Source organism: Eleutherodactylus coqui, chromosome 1 (genome assembly GCF_035609145.1).
Source record: "Eleutherodactylus coqui strain aEleCoq1 chromosome 1, aEleCoq1.hap1, whole genome shotgun sequence".
NCBI lineage: Eukaryota > Metazoa > Chordata > Amphibia > Anura > Eleutherodactylidae > Eleutherodactylus > Eleutherodactylus coqui.
Genome location: NC_089837.1, coordinates 397,421,742 through 397,441,680, shown reverse-complemented (window position 1 = coordinate 397,441,680; position 19,939 = coordinate 397,421,742). Strand labels below are relative to the sequence as shown.

The following is a 19,939-nucleotide window of genomic DNA, read 5'->3' as shown; positions in this document are numbered from 1 at the left end:
TCTAGCTGGAGTTTTTAGCATAAGCCCCCCTTCCCTCCCCCCCCCCTTCCTTTCCATATCCCCTCCTCTGCTGAGTACAATGTCATCTACGAAGCGATTTGATTTCTCACGCAGATGCTGTAAGATTGTGGACCGGCACACATGACGATGGGAACGATGAATCTGCCCACAAAAGGGATAGTAGGATAGACACAGCTGACAGGTTCCCATTAAGGCACAAACAGGCTTTGTCTCCAATCGGTTAAGGATATTTGCGGAAATAATGATTTGCACCACATGAACAAAACTACAAATGGGAATCTTCGACCTCCTGTGAATCTGGAGTATCCAATGGATAATCTATTGGCCAGTGAAAGTATTTATAAATTTAGCTAAAGATCATTAAAAAAATCATAATATTAATATTCAGCATATTCTTTTAATTACGACCATACACCAAGCTTTATTTTTATTTCTGCTCTGAAAGAAGGAGACATGTAAATTCAGGGTCTGGCATTTATGGACTTCATAAGAAGGCAAAAAAAAATACAGTATCAAAAGGAAAGCGATACAGTAACCAAATACAACTACAAAAGTAGAAAATAAGTTTTTACTAGTAAGTAAAGTCAATAAATGAGATATGCCAGCATAAGTATCATACCTAAACAGTTTGGTACAGTAGTCATTTCATGTGGAAAGATTTATAAAATTCCATATACAAGTCTATGAATGGAAAACACCTTGTTCAATCTAGATGAATGTTCCTTCCTTCACCAAATATGTGGGGGACAAAGAGGCCTCTATTCTTTACCGGGAAACCATGCAATTCAATGCCATGCTGTGTAACAATGTCATTCTATAGATTATATTCTTCACACACCTAAACAATTCTGGCCCGAGAACAAGTCAATGAGTTACTATTATATCACAACTGACAGACGTGCTTATCTTCTGTCTGATAAATCACAGTGATGAACTGAGTGTAAATAACATACAATCATGGTGGTTTCACATCTGGGTTGGACGCTCCGGTCACAGGTTTTGACACAGATCCGGTACAAAATGGCGGAAAAAATGCTTTTTGTTCCGGCTAATAGTCAATGGGATCCGTTCAGCTCTGTTCGGTTCATCCTAAGATGGAGTCGTTCGGCCATGGGGATTTCCCTTTTACTGCTTAGTATGGGGAGCAGGAAAGTGGAACCCCGATGCAGGTGTGAAACCACCCTCATTCTGGTATTTATGGCCTGGAATTATTGGATATCCGGTTTGTAGACACTCTGGATGGTTGAACCTAGCTTCCCATGGACAGACCGAAACAGTTACACTATGCTTAGCAGCGTCTACTTTCATTAGAGCTCTCGGGTACTTTACTAGAGGCACCGTATTTTCTTTATTTCTTCCTCTGTTATGATCCGAAAATGTAAAAGATTTATCATCGTTTTAAAAAATATCTGCAATGCCTTTAACTTTAAATACACGGTTAACCAAAAGCATGTGAACAATCCTCCTAAGTATGGTGTTCAGGTACTTCAACCCCACCCATTGCAAACAAGTGCATAAAATCCGCATACAGCCATGAACTCTCTAGAGACCAATATTGGTGGTAGTATGGTTTGTACTGAAGAGCTCAAAGACTTGACAATGTAATACGATGTAGCAAGTAATGCTTCTTTTAGACAGCACAATTGTCATCAAGAGCTCGTTCGTGCACGTGAAGCCTCTTTAGACAGGTACATTCATTGTTGACTCATTCCACGAGAATCATTCACTTCTCGTTCAGTGTTCCACATTCCTATGTGAAACCCCGAATGAGTGCTGTTTCAAGGAAAGACAAGTGAATGGGCCAACAATGATTTTCAGTCCTGCAGAAACTGAATGACAACCCAGAAGCGAATGATTCTTGTTCATCATTCAGTCAATGGCTCGCGTTTAAACTGAATGATGATTCACTTTCGCTCTTTTGAACGACTTTTTTTGAATGATAATTCTTTGTCTAAAAGCACCTTTAAGGCCTCCTTCACACAAGCGTCGTTTTGACGTTGAATAGGCACGTAAAAAAATTGCATCTACAAGAACCCTTGGTTTCCTGTGGGTTCTTTCAGATTAACGATTTTTGACGCTGAGATTTCACTCCATCAACAGATATGACAAGTCCGGCAGCTCCCACAGACTGCTATGGGGGCCAGCTGGAGAAGGGAGGTGGAGCAGGATACTCGCGAATAGCAGCTGTGATGTGCTCGCGGCTGCTACTCGTTTACTCAATTTAACGCTCAGATAGCCACGCTAAAACAGCGCCTATCTGAACGTTTAAGCAACGCTCATGTGAAGGGGCCCTTAGTTTGTGAAATTCATCTGCTAGATCTATCTACATAACTGCAAGGGCGACTTCACACACCTGCCGTCTGCTGCATGCTTTCCACAGCCGAAAGTCCACAAAAAATGCTGCAGATCTGCAGTGGACAAATCTTCACATCAATGGTACGTATTTGGCCACGGTTTCTGGCACGGATCTACAAGAAATTTTAACCATCTTATTTGAAGGGTTGAAATCTCCAGCTTCGATAAGGTTGCATGGATTTGTTGGGGAAAATTTCTGCTATTTCTGTATGATATTTTAGGAATCTCCTCCACATCGCTTGTACTGGAAATGCTGCCATTGTGAAGTGGAACCATCCAGTTGTAGCAATAGCTCGGCCACAATGCGGTAGATCACAGAGTAGGGCTGCTAAATGCTGAAGTGCGTGGTTTATAAAAATTGCCTGTCCTCGGATACATCCCTCACTGCAGAGCTGCACACGGCCTCTGGAAGTGACATAAGCACTAGAATTATATGCCTGAAGCGTCATGAAATGGGCTTCTCTGGTCGAACAGCACTACACAACCCTGTGATCACCTTGTTCAATGCCAAAGGTCAGCTGGAGTGAGGTAAAACATATTGCCATTGGGCGCTGTGGCATGTTCTCTGGACTCATGAATTATATTTCACTATCTGACAATTAGATGGACAAATCAGAGTTTGGTGGATACATGCGAAAAACATTACCTACTGAAACGCATAGTGCCTACTATAAAATTTGGAAGTTGTTGCACTGGTATTTGGGCTGTTTTTCAGGGTTTGGGCTATGCCATTTCCAGTGAAGTGTAATGTTAACGCTATGGCATACAAAGACATTTTGGACAATTGTATGCTTCCAACTTTGTGGCAAGATTTGGGGGAAGACCCTTTTGTGTTCCAGCACGACTGTGCCCCTGTGTACAAAGACATGGTTTAAAAACCATGGTGTGGTGGATCTTGAGTGGCCTGGACAGAGCTCTGACGTCCAATGCATAAAACACCTTTGAGATGAATGGGATTGCCAATTGTGAGCGAGACTTCCTTGTCTAACATTAGTCTTGTTCAACATACTTGGCCGAGCAAAGAAATGCCTTTTTAGCTGAATGAGCATTGACAGAGACACGCCAAAATCTTTTAAACAAGCCTTCCCAGAAGAGTGGAGGCTCATGCAGCCACAAGCAGGGACCCAAGGCCATATTACCACCCATAGTTTTGGAATGGGATGTTCAACAAGCTTATGGAGGTGTAATGGGCAGTTGTCCACATACTTTTGGCAAAATAGTGTATGTATGTTATTTTTTTTATATATAGGCACACAGCCAGTCCATTTATATAATAAAACATATTCAAGGGATTGTCCATTTTGAAAAACTTCTTTTCAAACGGACTGGTTCACTGAGACTATATGAAATGTATTGAAATAAGCAGTGCAGCACTGATGGTAGTCTTCTAAAGCTAGAGCTGCTCGTTAGAATACCTGCTATACAAGGGGTGTTCAAAAAGTATCCAACCTTAATTCATAAAAAATATTTCTATTCAGAGATGACAATCTTACACTAAGCTCCTTCAAAGTCGACCCCTTGAGCAGCCACCCACTTCTCCCAATGCTTCTGCTACTATTGGAAGCAGTGCTGAAGCACCTCTTGTGAGATGGTGCGTAGCTGGTCCATTGCATTCTGTATGATGTCTTCTTTGGACTCTGGTTCCTTTCGTGGCATTTTCAGCTTGGGGAAAAGCCAGAAGTCACATGGAGCCATGTCGGGAGAGTATGGTGCTTGGAAGCGGTTGTACCACTCTTATCTATGTGGTGCCCATTGCTTCGGCCTTTTGAATCTTGCGGATTGTTTTCTACTTGGGAATCGCCAAGCTCTACACAAAATTTAATGCAGTCGTGTCGTTCAAGTGTTTGTCATTTTGTCAAAAGAGAAAATTAGACGGCGCTCACTTACACTTTCCCACTCATCAGCTGTCTGCTGGCGACTGACAGCTTCTGCAGGGAGAAAAAAAAAACCAAGCATGCGCATTAGTGTCACCTAAATACGTCCACCAAACCACGCCTCCCTAGCTTAATTTGTCTACATACAAAAAATTAGGGTTGGATACTTTTTGAACACAGCTCGTGTGTGCGTGCGTGCGTGCGTGAGCGAGCGAGCGAGCAGGGTCCTGTAATCCTACTAGCCCACTGAGCTCACATTACTGTGATAGATCTAGTGAATATTTATGTAAACATTTTTTCCCTGCTCTTTCCAGACCCAATCCCAGGCGTGGTGTTTGTTTTTATTGATTTTTTTTTTTTTCAATATTTGATTTGGTGCTTCTTACTAAAAGGTCTACACCATTCCAGCAACTAATTCCTGAGGCGCAAGCTGCCCTATCTAATTAAAATGCACCAACTTTTTTTTGTGGTTCCTTGCATATCCACGTCTTCATCGCCTTAAGATCCTTGTAGCCATTGCCGGCAGTGTGCCCATTTAGTCCATTAAAACATACCAGCATTACACATCTTACAGCCTTACTGTGAAAAGGTCACAAGACCTCTTGTGAGGGATGTGTCACTAATGGTGTAACATCTGGAAATTTTTGTAGTTCTGATATAGTATATGACTGGTCAAAAACAATCTGCAGAAATAGGGGAGGTATATTAGTGTACTTCAGTTCGCACCTCTGGAACGTATATTCTCCAGTCCAACACTATTGCTAAGGGTCATAGAAAGAATGACTGACAGATTTTTACTAGCTTTTCAATTATTCGACACCTTTCAAATCAGTCGGTTCCGTCACCGTCTGTGTCACTTTCTGGAGATCCACTACCCCGTCTCTCACTAATATTTCGTATTCTTTTCCATGCAAGCTCTTGCTGAAAGCTTGCACTGAAGGATCTCCCCAAACGACCATGCAGTTTCTTCGAGACATTATCTTCACTTTCCGATTTAGGAATCCTTCTTGCATGAACGGGAGGTTGAGGTTCAGGTCTCAGGTTTCCAAGCTGTAAGGTCCAGGGACCAAATCGCTGCCAGCTAAGTCTCTGAAATGCCAAGAGACAATGAAGATTTCCTCCAGACTAAAAAAGAGGAAGCAAAATTGAATTAGATTAAATATTTATGGGCTGTGGAATAATGGAAACTATAAAATAGGATGGAAATACAAGTCTCCTCTTTCACATGCTAATAGTTAAAAAAAAAAACTAAGAAAATAACCAAGCAGTAGGAAATAATGCAGATCAAAAGTTGAAAGAAAAGCATGAAGGGGTCAAGTGTTACAGAACTTCAACTGCACTATGCCATACAGCAAAAGAAAAGTATACCAGTCAGACTGAGACCAAAACAACATTTTTTGGGGCTTGTGCCAGGTGATTGGTGTCCACTGGACATCGTACAGCAGGAGCTTTTATAGTGCATACGTCAAATGTACACTGCAAATGTAGTGTGAATGTACCCTTACAGGATGATGTCCTCTCACTGAATGTACAGAATTCATCATTGTGTTCACAAATTCATCCCAAAGACGAATGGCCTTAAAAATTATTTTAAAATAAAGTATCCTCTCTGGCATTTTTCACAGATGATGTACAGCAAAATGTGTTGAGGCGGCTAGTTTCATAGAATCATAGAGTTAGAAGGGACCTCCAGGGTCATCGGGTCCAACTTCCTGCTCAGTGCAGGATTAACTAAATCATCCCAGACAGATGTTTGTCCAGCCTCTGTTTGAAGGCTTTTATTGAAGGAGAACTCGCCACCTCACGTGGTAACCTGTTCCACTCATTGATCACCCTCACTGTCAAAGTTTTTTTCTAATATCAAATCTGTCTCTCCTCCCTTTCAGTTTCATCCCATTGCTTCTAGTCTTTCCTTGTGCAAATGAGAATAGAGCTGATCCCTCTGCACTGTGACAGGCCTTCAGATATTTGTAGACAGCTATTAAGTCTCCTCTCAGCCTACTTTTTTGCAAGCTAAATATTCCCAGATTGTGTAACTGTTCCTCATAGGACATGATTTACAGACCGCTCACCCTCTTGGTAACTCTTCTCTGAGCTTGCTCCACTATCAATGTCCTTTTTAAGTGTGGTGCACAGAACTGAACACCGTATTCCAGATGAGGTCTAACCAAGGAAGATTTGATGAGGATAATTGTCTCTGTGATCTAGACTCTATGCTTCTCTTAATACATCCCAGAATTGTATTTGCCTTTTTTGCTGCTGCATCACATTGTTGACTCATTTTCAGTCTGTGATCTATTAGCATATTCAAGTCTTTTTATCGTGTGCTGTGTCTAGATTTTTTTTGAATACTCCCTCTCTTCCCTAGTGTTAGCTATCCCTCCTAGTTTTGTGTGGTCTGCAAATTTGATCAGTTTCATCTCAAGTCCCTCATCTAGATCATTTATATGGAACTGCAGCATATTATTTTGTTGATCATCATTAAACAGGAGCATCATGGTTCCAAACATGTTATTTTGCATCATTTCAGACTTGGTGGATCTTTTTCAAGCTACTGGTTCCTGGATTGTGCCAAGTCTGAAACATTGCCACAACATGTTTGAATCCCTTTGTCTGGAAGGGAGCATGCGGGTACTTGAAGCCTGGTCTTCTCCATCATGGATTACAGCCTTGACAATCACACTTTCCCCTGTACCGAACCCTGCTTATATTTGGCTGCAGTTTATCTCCAATCCCTCTGTACTGAATTCTGACTGTCTAACTAGGAATGCTTCTCCCATTGGGTTCCAGATCCACAAACAAAAAGTGCTACATGATGATGCTCCTGTGCAACTGAATAAATGCCTTTAACTGCATTCAACAAAATCCTATGGTAGGGTTATATCCATAGCTATTAGTTCCTTATCCATCCCTGGGCAGTGGGGCCAAGAACCAGCACATCGGTATATTCAGTGTGTTAGATTAGTCACTGGGCTGGTTTATCAGCCCAATAAGCCAGAGCCTAAAATTATTAATCTAGCACTACAATACTCCCAAATGTTCAGTTACAGCTGTAATAACGATCTCTAATTACACAACATACTGCCGCATTGTTCTTAGGCCACTGCTCCTAATCCTGCTTCACAAGTCCTAACTATTCAACAATCTCATTTAAAAAAATAATAACTTGAAGGTTTTAGAAAGATGACTGACAATCAGATCTGTAGAGCACAGACTGTCTTACAGCTATCCAAAAGACTTGTATAGCTGTTGATTGACTTTCAAGGTGCCTAACAGGTAAGAGGATAAAACATGCCTTTATGCGCTGTACTGTGTAGCGAATAAAAAAATAAATTACACAGAAGAGAGAAATGTCTCCTGGTGTCATTTAAAAAAAAAAAAATTCTTATTGCTTTAAGTCTCTTGTCTCAAGCCTGATTTTGTTTAGTACTCCTAAATATACCGTACAAAAAACTATGGGAAAGCAAAAATGAATAAAATGGAGCAGGGCTCTCCCAAATATCACAGCATTTTCAAAAGTTTAAGATTAAAACCTACCTTTTTTGTTTTCCTGTACTGTAGGCCTCTTTCTGTATGTCTTATATCAAAGAATTCAGGGTTTTGTGTGTTCAAATCAGTAACAATATCTGTCCACCTGAAACACAACAAGAAATGTATTTTGTAAAGGTTACAACTAGAGATGAGCGAACATGTCCGTTACGGACACATCCGCACCCGGACACCGGCTTTGTCGAACACTGCAGTGTTCGCGCGTAAAGGTCCGGGTGCCGCCGGGGGGCGGGGAGATGCGCGGCGGCACGGGCGGCAGTAGCGGGGAACAGGGGGGAGCCCTCTCTCTCTCCCTCTCCCCCCCACTCCCCGCCGCACCCCCCCGCGCTGCCACGGCGGCCCCCGAACTTTTTCGCCCGAACACTGAAGTGTTCGCAAAGTTCGGTGTTCGGGCGAAAAAGGGGCGGGGCCGAACGTGTTCACTCATCTCTAGTTACAACTAAATGGTAAAACAGATTGTATACATTTACGAACTGGTTTCTACCTCAGGAAAGGGTTAAGAGGAAAACTACCAAAATTGTTCTATAAAAGGCATTTTAGTGTACAGAAAAAAAATTATTTGAGGGATTACTCCTTCTTCATTCTGAATTTGCAGGTCCCAGTCCTTCAGCTACATTCCTCATGACAACACTTCTTGCCCGTTTGTAGGCAAACTCACTGTTTTCATATTGATAATGTGTGAATCCAAACCATTATATACATTTGGTAGTTCTTTTTAAAAAGGCAATCTAGGTAGCATGTCCAACCTCCCCGACTTTTCAGAATAAGCTGCTGTTTGTGTTTACATGAGAACATGATTTCTGATCATTCTGTGGCTTTTATCTTTTGTGTATCACCAGTTTCCATCTCTGCAGCCTGTTTGTCTAATGCTCAGTTTTCTTTGAGCTTCCGGGAGGAGTCTGCTGTTATGCTGTGTTCTATACACTGTGCACAGAGAAGAGCAGACTATATCTCTGAAAGGCACATGTGCATAAATAACTGCATCTGGAAGGACACTAGGGAAGCATTGCCAAGTGTATGTTATTTTTAGTAGATGTAACACTGTAAATAACTTTCCCTTAGCTGCAGCAGGTCTGCATGTGTCTCTCTCCGGCCTCCTCTTCCTCACCTTTCCATGTCTTTGGGTAGCATGTGTAATCACTCTCCTCCACTTCCTGTGTTCCCTCTTGTTATCTCTTACTAGAGGTGGACTTCACATGACAACAGGCAGTGGACAGCATGTTAGAGGTAAGGGAGGTCCCTTGTAGCCAGCACTTTCGAGGGATTTTGCAGCACAAAAACGTCACTTAAGGAAAACAAAGTGACTTGCACTTTAGCTAGTAATCATATTGCTTAAGTTGTTTGAAAAGCCAGTGACAGTTTTAAGATGAATTCTCGTACATACAACTTCCATAAGATCTTTATACAAGAAAATGAAAAGAAGAGCATGACACTGCTGCAGGGAAAGAGGTCACAACCAATCTTGATCTGGCACTGTCTGGCTATAGTGGATCTAAAAATGTGGCAAAACAAAGGGAGTCATTTCATTAGAGTGTATGTAGCTTACTTTTTACAGTGAATTGTTGGATGCTTTCTGCTCGGCTCCCCAATTAATATCCAAAATTCTACTTCATGCTGGAACAGTTGACCCCTAAAATGCAAAAAAAAAAAACTAAGACATTACGGCATGTGCACATTACTACAGTAAGTCTATAGCATGGCCATATTCAAATAGATCTTCACATCCTGAAACCATGGCTATGAGCCCTTGACCTGTATGAATATGTCTAGGACACCAGATTTTCATGCTCTGGCAGTGAATAACGTAGGTTTCCATTCCATGACTACAGATTCACATAACATCCATGTTAAAGGGAATCTGGTGACAAGTTTTCGTTAATGCTCTTGTGCTGTAGTTTGGCAGCAGTAGAAACAATGTGTTCTAATGATATAGTGCAACAGCTATAATTTTAGACACCCACCTGTATGCTTTGCCGGCCTTTACCGGGGTAGCTTCAAATCCGATAGGGCAGAAATAATGATTCTGGCAGTGATAAATATAGGCCATTGAATCATCTTTTAAGCCCTGAGTTAATTTTGATAAAGCGCCAACAGCTGAAAGCACAAATTTGAAACCAGGTTAACGACAGCACTTTTTAATTATTAAGTGCAACTAAAAAGACTGTAGTCACGAATCTGATGCATGCACATACATAAATACTTCATAGGGTCTACTATTCTGTCCCCATTCAGACACAAATTGATATTTATTTTTCTTTAAAAGGTTTAAGTTTTTTATTGTAACATAAAAATAAACTATTCTACAACTATGTGACTGTTAAACACAGAAAATGTAGAAACAAAAAAAAATATCCTCACAATTCCTCCATTAGAGGAGTTACCCACTTACCAGACAACATTGCTGCTGTAGCAGTCTTAGGCTTCTTTGCCACAAGCGTATATCAGCCGCTGTTTTCACGGCCCGCCGATATACACTACGTTGGGAGAGATAAAACTGGTGAACAGGCGCACAAATCAAACGTTTGTGCGCCTATTCAGATGGCATGGGTCCTGGCGCATATACACCGAGACTACTATGCCGTCGCCCCTTTCCCCTCCCTCCCCATCGCAGGGTCACCTCTGTTCTCCTCCCTGCTCGTTCTTTGGAACAGGAGGGGGAGGGGCGGGGGCAGAGCTAAGCGCTGTCCCATCCTGCCTCCACCCATTGATGGCTATGGACAAGGAATGAGGAGAGGGCGGGGGCTTAGCCACCCCTGTCCTGACCCTTGTCTACAGCCAGCAATAGGAGGGGACGGCGCTCAGCTCCGCCACCACGTGGGGGAGGAGAGCAGAGGGAGGGAGTTTAGCAGGCACGCTCCCATAGCAGCTCATGCAGCGGCCAACATATTCCGGACCAAAAGATCCAGGACTATATTTTGGGCCCGACGTAAAAATGCCCGGCGCTATGTTGGCCGGATGGGCACTTTTATGTCTCAGGAATACGACCATGTGATCTGATGCATTGGAATCCAATGCATCAGATCACAGCATATATCAGCCGGCCGTGAAGACGGACGGCTGATATACGCTCGTGGGAAAGAGGCCTCAGGAACCACAGGAATACAGCACCGTTGTCCCACCGTCCTCCCAGTGACTGTTGTAGAAGATAATACAGGAAGTTGCCTGCCCCCTGCAGCGTCACTGCACATTCTCTTGGCATCCGTGCTTACATTCTGGGTGTCAAGAGATTAGGAGTTCAGAATGGAGACACTGCAGCGGGCAGGTGACTTCCTGTGATGTCATCTTCTATATTACCAGGGCAATGGCGCTGGATCCCAGCAACTCAGGAAGGGCAAGTACTGCTGTTTTTCTTTTTTCAGACCGTTAGAGTGGCAACATTATCTGGTAACCGGACAACCCCATTATTCTCCTCTTTCCATTGATCCTATATGACATTAGCTAAGTGTTTCAGGAGATCAGCAATGACCCTTCATCTCTTCTTCACAGCCCTTTATCTCCCTATAAGATAATTGGCTAAACTAAAAGTCTCCACCCTCTGCCCTGTCTGCAGAACACAAAAATGATTAAGCTCCACCACTAAAAAAAAAGGAACCGGTCAGTAGGTGATTGCATTTTTTTCTGCTGCGAATTCGCTGCGTCTTTTTTCCTTACAATTCTCAGTGGGACTTTCTAATGTTAAAAACACAACGCACCAAAAACGCAAGTTGCCTTTTTTGGTGCGTTGCATTTTTACCATTAGAAAGTCCCATTGACAATTGGAAAAAAAATGCAGCAAATTCGCAACGGAAAAGTTCCTCACTGTGGTGGAATAACCTAAAATAAGCTATACTTACCTCACCTTACCTCTTCTTTCGTTGCTTCCGTTCTGCCAATGCCCGCTCACCTGTTGCTCTCTAATTCTTGAAGCAGTGAGTAAGCGATGACCTCACCGACACCAGGGACATGTGACAGCTTCAGCCAATCACCAGCTTACTTGATTAATTGCAGGGTTCCCATGTCCCGCTGTTGGAAAATCATCGCTTCTGCAGTCAGAGGTTGAGAGCAGTGGGGGGACCGGGTATCAGCAGAACAGAAGCAGTAGGGGATGGGGTGAAGTAAATGAGGCTTCTTTTATGTTATTCCACCACAGAGAGTGCCTTTTTGCCATTTTTTTCCTGGACAACCTATTTAACCCTGTGATTGCGGTGGTAATTTTTTTTTCTATTTTAGATGTCATAGAATATTTAAATGTCCTTCAAGTTAACAAAAATAAACATATTTAAGACCTTCTCAGATTATAATAGCATCAATGAATACTGCAACACATTTATTCTATGTTCACATGGAGGTTTGAAACTAGAACTTTTATAGTGGGCAACTGAACGTACATGGGGGTTGTGGTTTTAGCTACTAAAGTTTATTCTGTCTTATTTTGTGTGTTTAGTCCGAAGAATTTTCTAAATCTGTTTGTAGTTTAAAATGGTAACCGTGATGTACTTAAAGAATATAAATCTGTCATGGTCATGTGAAGATTGCATCGGTGATAACTGTACTACGAGCCGTGGACCTGTATGAACATGAATAGGACAACAGATTTTTATGTTCCGGAAGGTTCTCATCCCATGAATACAGATTCACATAAAAGTCCATGTTAAAGGCAACCTGATGACAAGTTCTCTTTACTGCTTTTGTGCTGTAGTTGGTAGCAGTTGGAACGGTGTGTTCTAAAAACTGTAATGATAGAAAATGTTTCCGTAATGGAATGTCTGGAAAATTGCATTCTGGTACTGAGTGTAATAAATTCAGACTACCTTTTGCATGTCACTTGTTTGTATCACTAAACCACGTCAGCGGGTCATGCTACCTAAATACAATATTCAGCTTGGGTTTTTGTGCTGTCATTTAGTATAATAACTGTTCTTTTACCGGATTCTCCCGCAGTTTTATTCTTCCCATGAGGTTTGTAGAGGACATAAGAACACCCTTTCACATGAAAATGATCATTGATTTGCCTGAACCATCTGAAAATCAAAGAGAAAATGTTACTTTGGTTAAAATACAAACTGACAGGAAAAACATACCGTACACATGACTGATGACTAACACACGTAAAGACTGAACTCCTCTATCCGTATTGTTCAGACTATAGGGAATACTTTAGCATTAAGAAAAATCTTGCAAAAACATCCCTGCATTTTATAATCTGCAGTCAGGGGGGCCTGATAGCACCAGACCCCCCTGGCTACTTTTGTAAATGATCAGGCGAAGCAGACAAAGTTATAAATAGTGTGAATTTTTTCCCAGGTGTTTCTTATAGTCAGAAAAATACAGTAATTGAAAAGTTGTCATATAAAGTTTGATCCATGAGCGGTTTAGAAAAGAAAAAAAAAAAGAGGCGTTGGTCTGACTCCAGAAGTCCCGAGAGGGACCGCTCTTTATCTTTTATAGACTCAGAAATGTCATTGCTCACACTATTATTTCTTGCTGTCTCCTTTGCTGCTCTAAGAGCAAAAAAGCTGCCCTAAGGCAGAGCTATGATCCTTTTACATGGGGCAAGAAAACGTTTGAACAGGCCAACGATGATAGCAGTTTACTTTAGGCTTAATTCACATAAGCGTATATATGCCGTGCTTTTACGCCCGGGCGTATAGACGCGCCCATGAGAGGCATAGATTTTCAATGCAGTCGTTCACACGGGTGAAAATACGCCGGCAGCGTTAAAAATAGAACATACAAGGCCAGCGCATATATGCTCAGCCAACACTTAGTTCTGGAACTATGTTTTAGGTGAAACGCGATGGAGGCCACCGCACGAACGACCGTATTTACTCTGGCGTTAAAACGCGGTGTATATGCACTCGTGTGAAAGACCTTTACACACGCAGATAATCATTTACATTTTTTCGTCATACGCTCATTTACTTGATCGTTCATCTTTCAGGCGACTGTGCCAGTGAATGGGACCAAGTGCAAGTCGTTGCGTATATAAAGCAATGGTTCAAACGGCTGACCAATGACTTTCATGTCTGCATAAAATGAAAGACAAAAGCTAAGCAAATTAAATAGTTTGCCGTTCAATCATTGGCTGTGTTACAGTGAACGATAATTGTTCAGATTTTCATTATCCAACGATTTTTTGAACAATAACCATTCCGTGTAAAAGGGCCCTAAATGTAAGTCTACCTCTTGCCTCACTTTCAAGGTTTACAGCGCACCTATGCTTACGTATATTAACTGCTCCGTGAAAGCACAAGGATATAATGATTGCTATTGGCTATAAGAAACCAAAACCGAGAGAAAAAAAATATTAGGCATTTGCCCCGTAGCAAAGCAGATGAGCTTATCTGCTTCAATAAGCTCCCATTCACCCAATATGTGCTGCTTGTGCAGGGGGTGAAGACACCCTGGCCCAGGGCCCATAGGGGAAAAAAAATCGCCCCTCCCCCTGTAAGCCACGCCAACCCTAGGCTCCGTCCTCTTTCATCCCCCTCCAGTCTAGTAACATCTTTACCAATCCTAGGGCTTCCACAAGGTAAATGCAAGGTGGCCATTTTGTTAAATTACTGGACAACCCCTCTAAATCAAAGTAGGTGGATAGCAGAAAATATTTTATTTGAAATTAAATTACAGACATGTCATTGATTAAGTAACATTAGATAGAATACAGTTCATTCAGAATTGTGTGTTATGTACCAATGTTCTCTCTAAACTCTGTGCTGCTGAGTGGAGTCTTTAGGGAATTGGGCAATGTGTCAGCAAAGCTGGGCGATCTGAAAACCTAACATAAGAATGTGGCAACATAAAGCTAATTTTTATTTATTTTCTAAAGATTATCAAACTTCTAACAACCACTTGTCTGTTAGTATGTATGTGTGTGTGTGTTTCTTATGCTCCACCCCTGGTGATGTCATCACTCCGCCCCACCTGAAAACTTTATATATGTGTGAATGTAATGATATATGTAAGAGATTACAATATTAGAGCGAAGGGATACATTTATTGGGGAAACCTGTACAATTCAAAAGAGACTCTAGTACCCTGTTCGTACTAGCCTGGGTACATGATGAGATACGGGTGGGCATGGAGATATATAGGCTTTGTATGTTATGCTGTGGCATATTTGTCCACAGATGTTTTATCTGGACCTCTAAATCTGACACACTCATAGGCTCCAATAAATGCGCGATTGGAGATAAATCTGCTGCTAAACGCTGTACAACGCTCCCATTGATTTCAATGGGGCTGTTCACACAAGGCTGAAAATGCAGCGTCTCCAACGCTGTGCTTGGACACTGTTGCATGTTATATTTTTGGCCATTTTCAGCCCTGTGTTGCCCATTGAAATGAATCGGCAGCGGTTTCAGCACTGCCAAAAACGCGGCACAACTTGGGACTGTGCTTTTGGCAGCGCTAAACGCCCTAGCTACACTGCCGGAGTAAAAAAAAAATCAATACTAACCTTGCAGGTGACGTCGCTGTCCCCAGTGGTGCTCTCGGAACTTGTCAGCTGGCAGGTTTCTCTGGTGACGGGGATTCCAAATCCGTGCCTCCAACGAGAGATTGCTCTGATTGGCTGAGCGCCGTTGAGTGACAGCCTGCTTAGCCAATCACAGCCAGCGCTGGATGCGTCCAATCATAGCCATTCATTCATTGAATCGCTGTGATTGGGCGCATCCAGTGCTGGCTCAGTCGGCTGTCACTCAACAGCGCTCAGCCAATCAGAGCAATTGGCCGGCTTCACAAGGTCCCGACAGCGGCACGGGGGACAGCGAATTCACCAGTTAGGTGAGTATTGATCTTTTTCCTTTATCAGCAGCCTGGGTTACGCTTTCAGCTGTGCTGAAAACGCAGCCAAAACGCTGGCATAACGCATGCCAGCGCTGCTGAAACCAGGCGTAGTCTGCAGTAAACGCAGCGTTGGAAAACGCTGCGTTTCTGCAAACGCCTGTATGAGGGAGGCCTAAAATATGCTATTTACTCCACAACGTAATTCTTGCTATTATTTACCTTAGCAAGAATAAGATAATATGATATCCCCTTATTATTTGGTCGATATATGGTGCATTATCCACTATTCTACCCTCACCATTACATCTGCATGTGAGCTTTTCTTAACCAATTATTGTATTGCTGATATGGAATTGGTTTTGGAAAGTCATCAATACATATTATATTGAGGTATGTTGGGGTCCCTGAAGAGCTCCTTGCTGAGCGAAATGTGTTGGACCAGGACCGATTTACTGTCAAAAGTACTATTCCCTCCTCCTCATCTTTTGGGGAGTGATCTGATTAACGCCTCCCGTAGCCTCAGGGGGGTGACTATATATAAAAAAAACAATTATTTTTGTTACAGTGACATCAAACACAATCATATACTTAGATCCTGACCTTATCATCCACTATATAAGTGGGAAGTATTATAAGAATTTAATAGCTCATCAGTATGAGATGTTTATTAAAAAAAAAAAATTCTTTAACAGTAATATTAAAAGTTATGTCCAAAGCAGTGACTACACTGTAAATATATAGTGCTTGGTCCTGGCTTTAATCCCGGCTGATAGTAAAAATGCGGTGCGGGATTAAAGCCCCTGCATATGAAATCAAGCAGAAGAAGGTCGGGTTGTCAGCTGTTATTCAAGCTGATAACCCGGAGGAGAAGGCAGGAGGGATTTTTAATCACTTCTACCTTCTCCTTTTCCTGGTACATAGCACTCAATGAGCGACATGTACTAAGAAGTGAAAGTGTTTCTTCCACTACTTGAGGCGGTGGTCACGTGACCGCTGGGTTCCCATGACACAGCAGAGCGTCAGGCTCATAACAGACCTAGCTCTGCCAGTGACTTGTCACTACTGGGGATGTTTACCCTGTAACTGGGATTCCTATGGACGCCCCAGCTACAGTGGGAAAGTGTCAAATACAAAAAAAAATGTGAATGTCCCCCAGAGGTCTTATACGACGTTAAGGGAGACGCAGATAGTATAAAGAATAATTACATACATAAGTAAAACAAAATGAAAGAATAAAATAAAAAAAAAAACGCAGCAAAAATTATTTTGGTAGCTGAAGGAAAAAAAAATAGGGCAGTTAAACCACCACATTGGTAAAATCCCTAAAAAGTGTCTGGTCCTTAAGGGGTTAGTAATACAATATTATTGTCGTGCTGCACGGCACTGTGGGCTTCTTCTGTCCTCCATCCTGTTCTCTCTCTGTTTTGTCCTACTCAAGGCCCTTTTATGCGGAACAATTATTGTTAAAAAAACCCAAAACATTGGATCGTGTGAACTTGAACGATAATTGTTTTGTGTTAACACGGTCAACGATTTAATGATGGCAGTAGTAGAGCTCTGCGAGTGCAGATATAAAAATAATTGTTCGCATGTGGCTTGTTGTGAACAGTGATCGTAATGTAAATGACTGACTAAACGATTTGCGAACACAATTCTAAACATATTTTCGAATGATTTATCTGCCTGTATAAACAGGCTGCACCAGCGAACTCTGTCATTATTCACTCATGCAAACCATTTATCGTTACACGTAAAAGGAGCCTAAGGTGCCAGAGCCAAGTGCAAGGACAGAAGATGCACAGAGTGCTGTGCGTGCAGCACGGTGTTCAACAGACCATGAGCCCTGCGAGTGCCGTACATGACAGTCATATTCACAGTGCTGGCGGGCGGCACAGTAAACCAGAGAAATATACATGTAAGAGCAATGCTCACTATGTACAACCACACACCCTAAAGGGAACAGTGGTGGCTGCTCTTAGAAGAGGAGAAGAGAACTTGGATCTACTGTACTGGAGGAAATACTAAGGAGGGGACATACCTCATCAAGGTTGTATTTCCAGTAAAAGGACCAAAACGAATTTCCTCAAAAGGTGGCTGGAAGCCCAGGATATGTAAAGCTTCCTCTTGTGTTAGTGGTGGAAGACTGTGGAACGTAAAAAATTAACTATTTTATTACAGCAAACAGTTACAGTTGGCAAACTTGTTAGGAAACTAACAAATCCCCTCTTCTACACCCGGTATTAATAATATTCGTCAACAGTACCTTCCTGACCCCAGAGTGCTGTACAGGAAGTTCCAGCAAGATACCAGAGAGGAGATCCCACATGATGTCTTATACTGGGGGCGACTGATGCAGTACCTGTGTAGGCAAGAGGAAGAGGACTTCAAAATGTGTGAACAAGAACACATATGTACTCTGTAATATATATATATATATATATATATATATATATATATATATATATATATATATATATATATTATGGCCATTGCCTGGCAATCAAGTAGCGGCTTACAGGGCTTCATAATCATGTTGTCAACTTACTGCATGAAACCTTTTACCGCTATGAAAAAAATGTTACACCGGCTTTAAAGAGAAATACAGATTCACAGTTCCAGTACACAATTTATGACACGTAACAGTAGAAACCATAGGAATACATTGGGGTAGAGTTGCTATTGAAAATGCACAGTTTTGTGGTGCAGATTCTCCCAGAAAACAGTCTTAAATGCTTTGCATCACATTTATGATGTCTTTAAGACACATTTTTCACCAAGTTTGAAAAAATATCATAGTTTTATGGAAATGCGCAAAGTGGTCTAAATGTGTCTTTGAGCGCCAAATATGCACCACAATTTTGATACAAAAACTGCGGTGAAACTATTAAGAGGCACACAGGTACTAGAAACTCAAATTATGCCAGGAACAAGGCAGCATAGATCTGTGTCATAATTTATTTCACTTTTTTGGAGTAAAGGCCCATTTTAGACACAACAATTATCACTCAAATTTTGCTCAAAAGCCATCTTTTCAGCAATTATCGTTGGGTGTAAATGTGTCTGCATCTTTCCGTTTTCTGCTGAATCATGGTTTTCAGTTATGCTTGAAACCCATCGTTTGGCAGACCAGCTGATAAGCAGGACCGCACACTGTGTTCTGTCCTAGGACTGCTGATTGCATTATATCAGCTGTTCTCAGCTGTCAGCCCCCTGGGATCTCACAGGGAATGTAAATCAAGGAACAGCGGGATGTCTGTTTTCTGACTACAGCTCCCGGCACTTGGTACTAGGCATTAGTACCAAGTAGTAGTTTATGCAAAATGATCGCTCAAAAGCCATCTTTTGAGCGATCATCTTTGCAGTGTAAATGCACCTTTAAACATAGAAACCCGTTGGACTCAAAGGGACCTTGCCCTTTTTGATAAGACCCACCTACTCTTCTAAAAAAGTGACAATCGGTGTGCAAGATTGAAAAAAAGACACTATTTTTTAATGTAAAAATGGTGGGTGCTAAAATGCTACATTTGCTAGAAAACTATTGCAAGTGCAGGTGCAACACTCATTACAGATTATGGGAGAGCTGTGTACACAAATCTTGGATAGTTCCTACAGCTTTGTACCATGGAGCCAAAGGCACTCAGAGTCTGCCAGGTAATGCCTGTGGTGCAGCATGTTGCTAAAATCACACAGTTCATGTTATTTTTGTGGCAGTTTTTTGAGAGAAGTGGATGCAAAGAAGAAGACATACGAGTCCTTTCTTTTATACTTTCCATTGATTTTGGATCCTTTCCCGGCATGTGTGGTTCTAGGGAGGAATACATTCATAATACAGCATCTGACGCAGCATCCCAGAATTGTTTCATTCCTCCATAATGTGACAGAAGAAAAATACTTATGGCTTTTTAATAAATAGTATACAAAGTAGCTCTACTACAGGAAGGAGAAAAATGGTCTTTCTAGTATCTACCCTGTAAGTCAATAACCAACCATTCAACAGACTGGCAATGACTAATGAGAAGTCAAACCAAGTTGTCTTAGAAGTGATAATAATGCATACTGCGTACCATCTCCGAAGATCGAGAACTTTGCGTTGCTTGATGTCATCCACAATAAAGTGTTGGCTACAGTCCCTTAATGGCTTCACCTTTCTATCTGGTTTCTTCTTTGAGGCTTGTTTATTAACAGCTCCTACATCAACAGAGAATGTAAGTAAAAGGGGCATAAAAATACATTCATTTATCACTCCCTTCACAGATAATCTGTTAAACGGAATCTACCTGACCTGATATTTTCTTTTCAGTGTGTGGCGCTACAATAACTCCCTGTCTTGGCACAGGCAGGGCTTAATAGGCTGGCAGTAAAGGTACAGTGTA

The 19,939-nt window shown here is 41.8% G+C and overlaps 1 protein-coding gene across 1 annotated transcript in view; it reads right to left on the bottom strand.

Moving 5' to 3' along the window:
* Positions 1-451: 451 nt before the first annotated feature.
* The window catches only part of BIVM (basic, immunoglobulin-like variable motif containing), a 36,520-nt gene continuing 17,032 nt past the window's right edge, over positions 452-19,939 (bottom strand). The window contains exons 3-10 of the mRNA XM_066580082.1: positions 19,631-19,754; positions 17,830-17,925; positions 17,605-17,709; positions 12,705-12,799; positions 9,761-9,893; positions 9,346-9,429; positions 7,788-7,884; positions 452-5,375 (exon numbers count right to left, since the gene is read on the bottom strand). Coding sequence (XP_066436179.1) covers positions 5,079-5,375; positions 7,788-7,884; positions 9,346-9,429; positions 9,761-9,893; positions 12,705-12,799; positions 17,605-17,709; positions 17,830-17,925; positions 19,631-19,754 — 1,031 coding nt within the window. The 3' untranslated portion in view covers positions 452-5,078. The remainder of the gene's footprint in view (positions 5,376-7,787; positions 7,885-9,345; positions 9,430-9,760; positions 9,894-12,704; positions 12,800-17,604; positions 17,710-17,829; positions 17,926-19,630; positions 19,755-19,939) is intronic.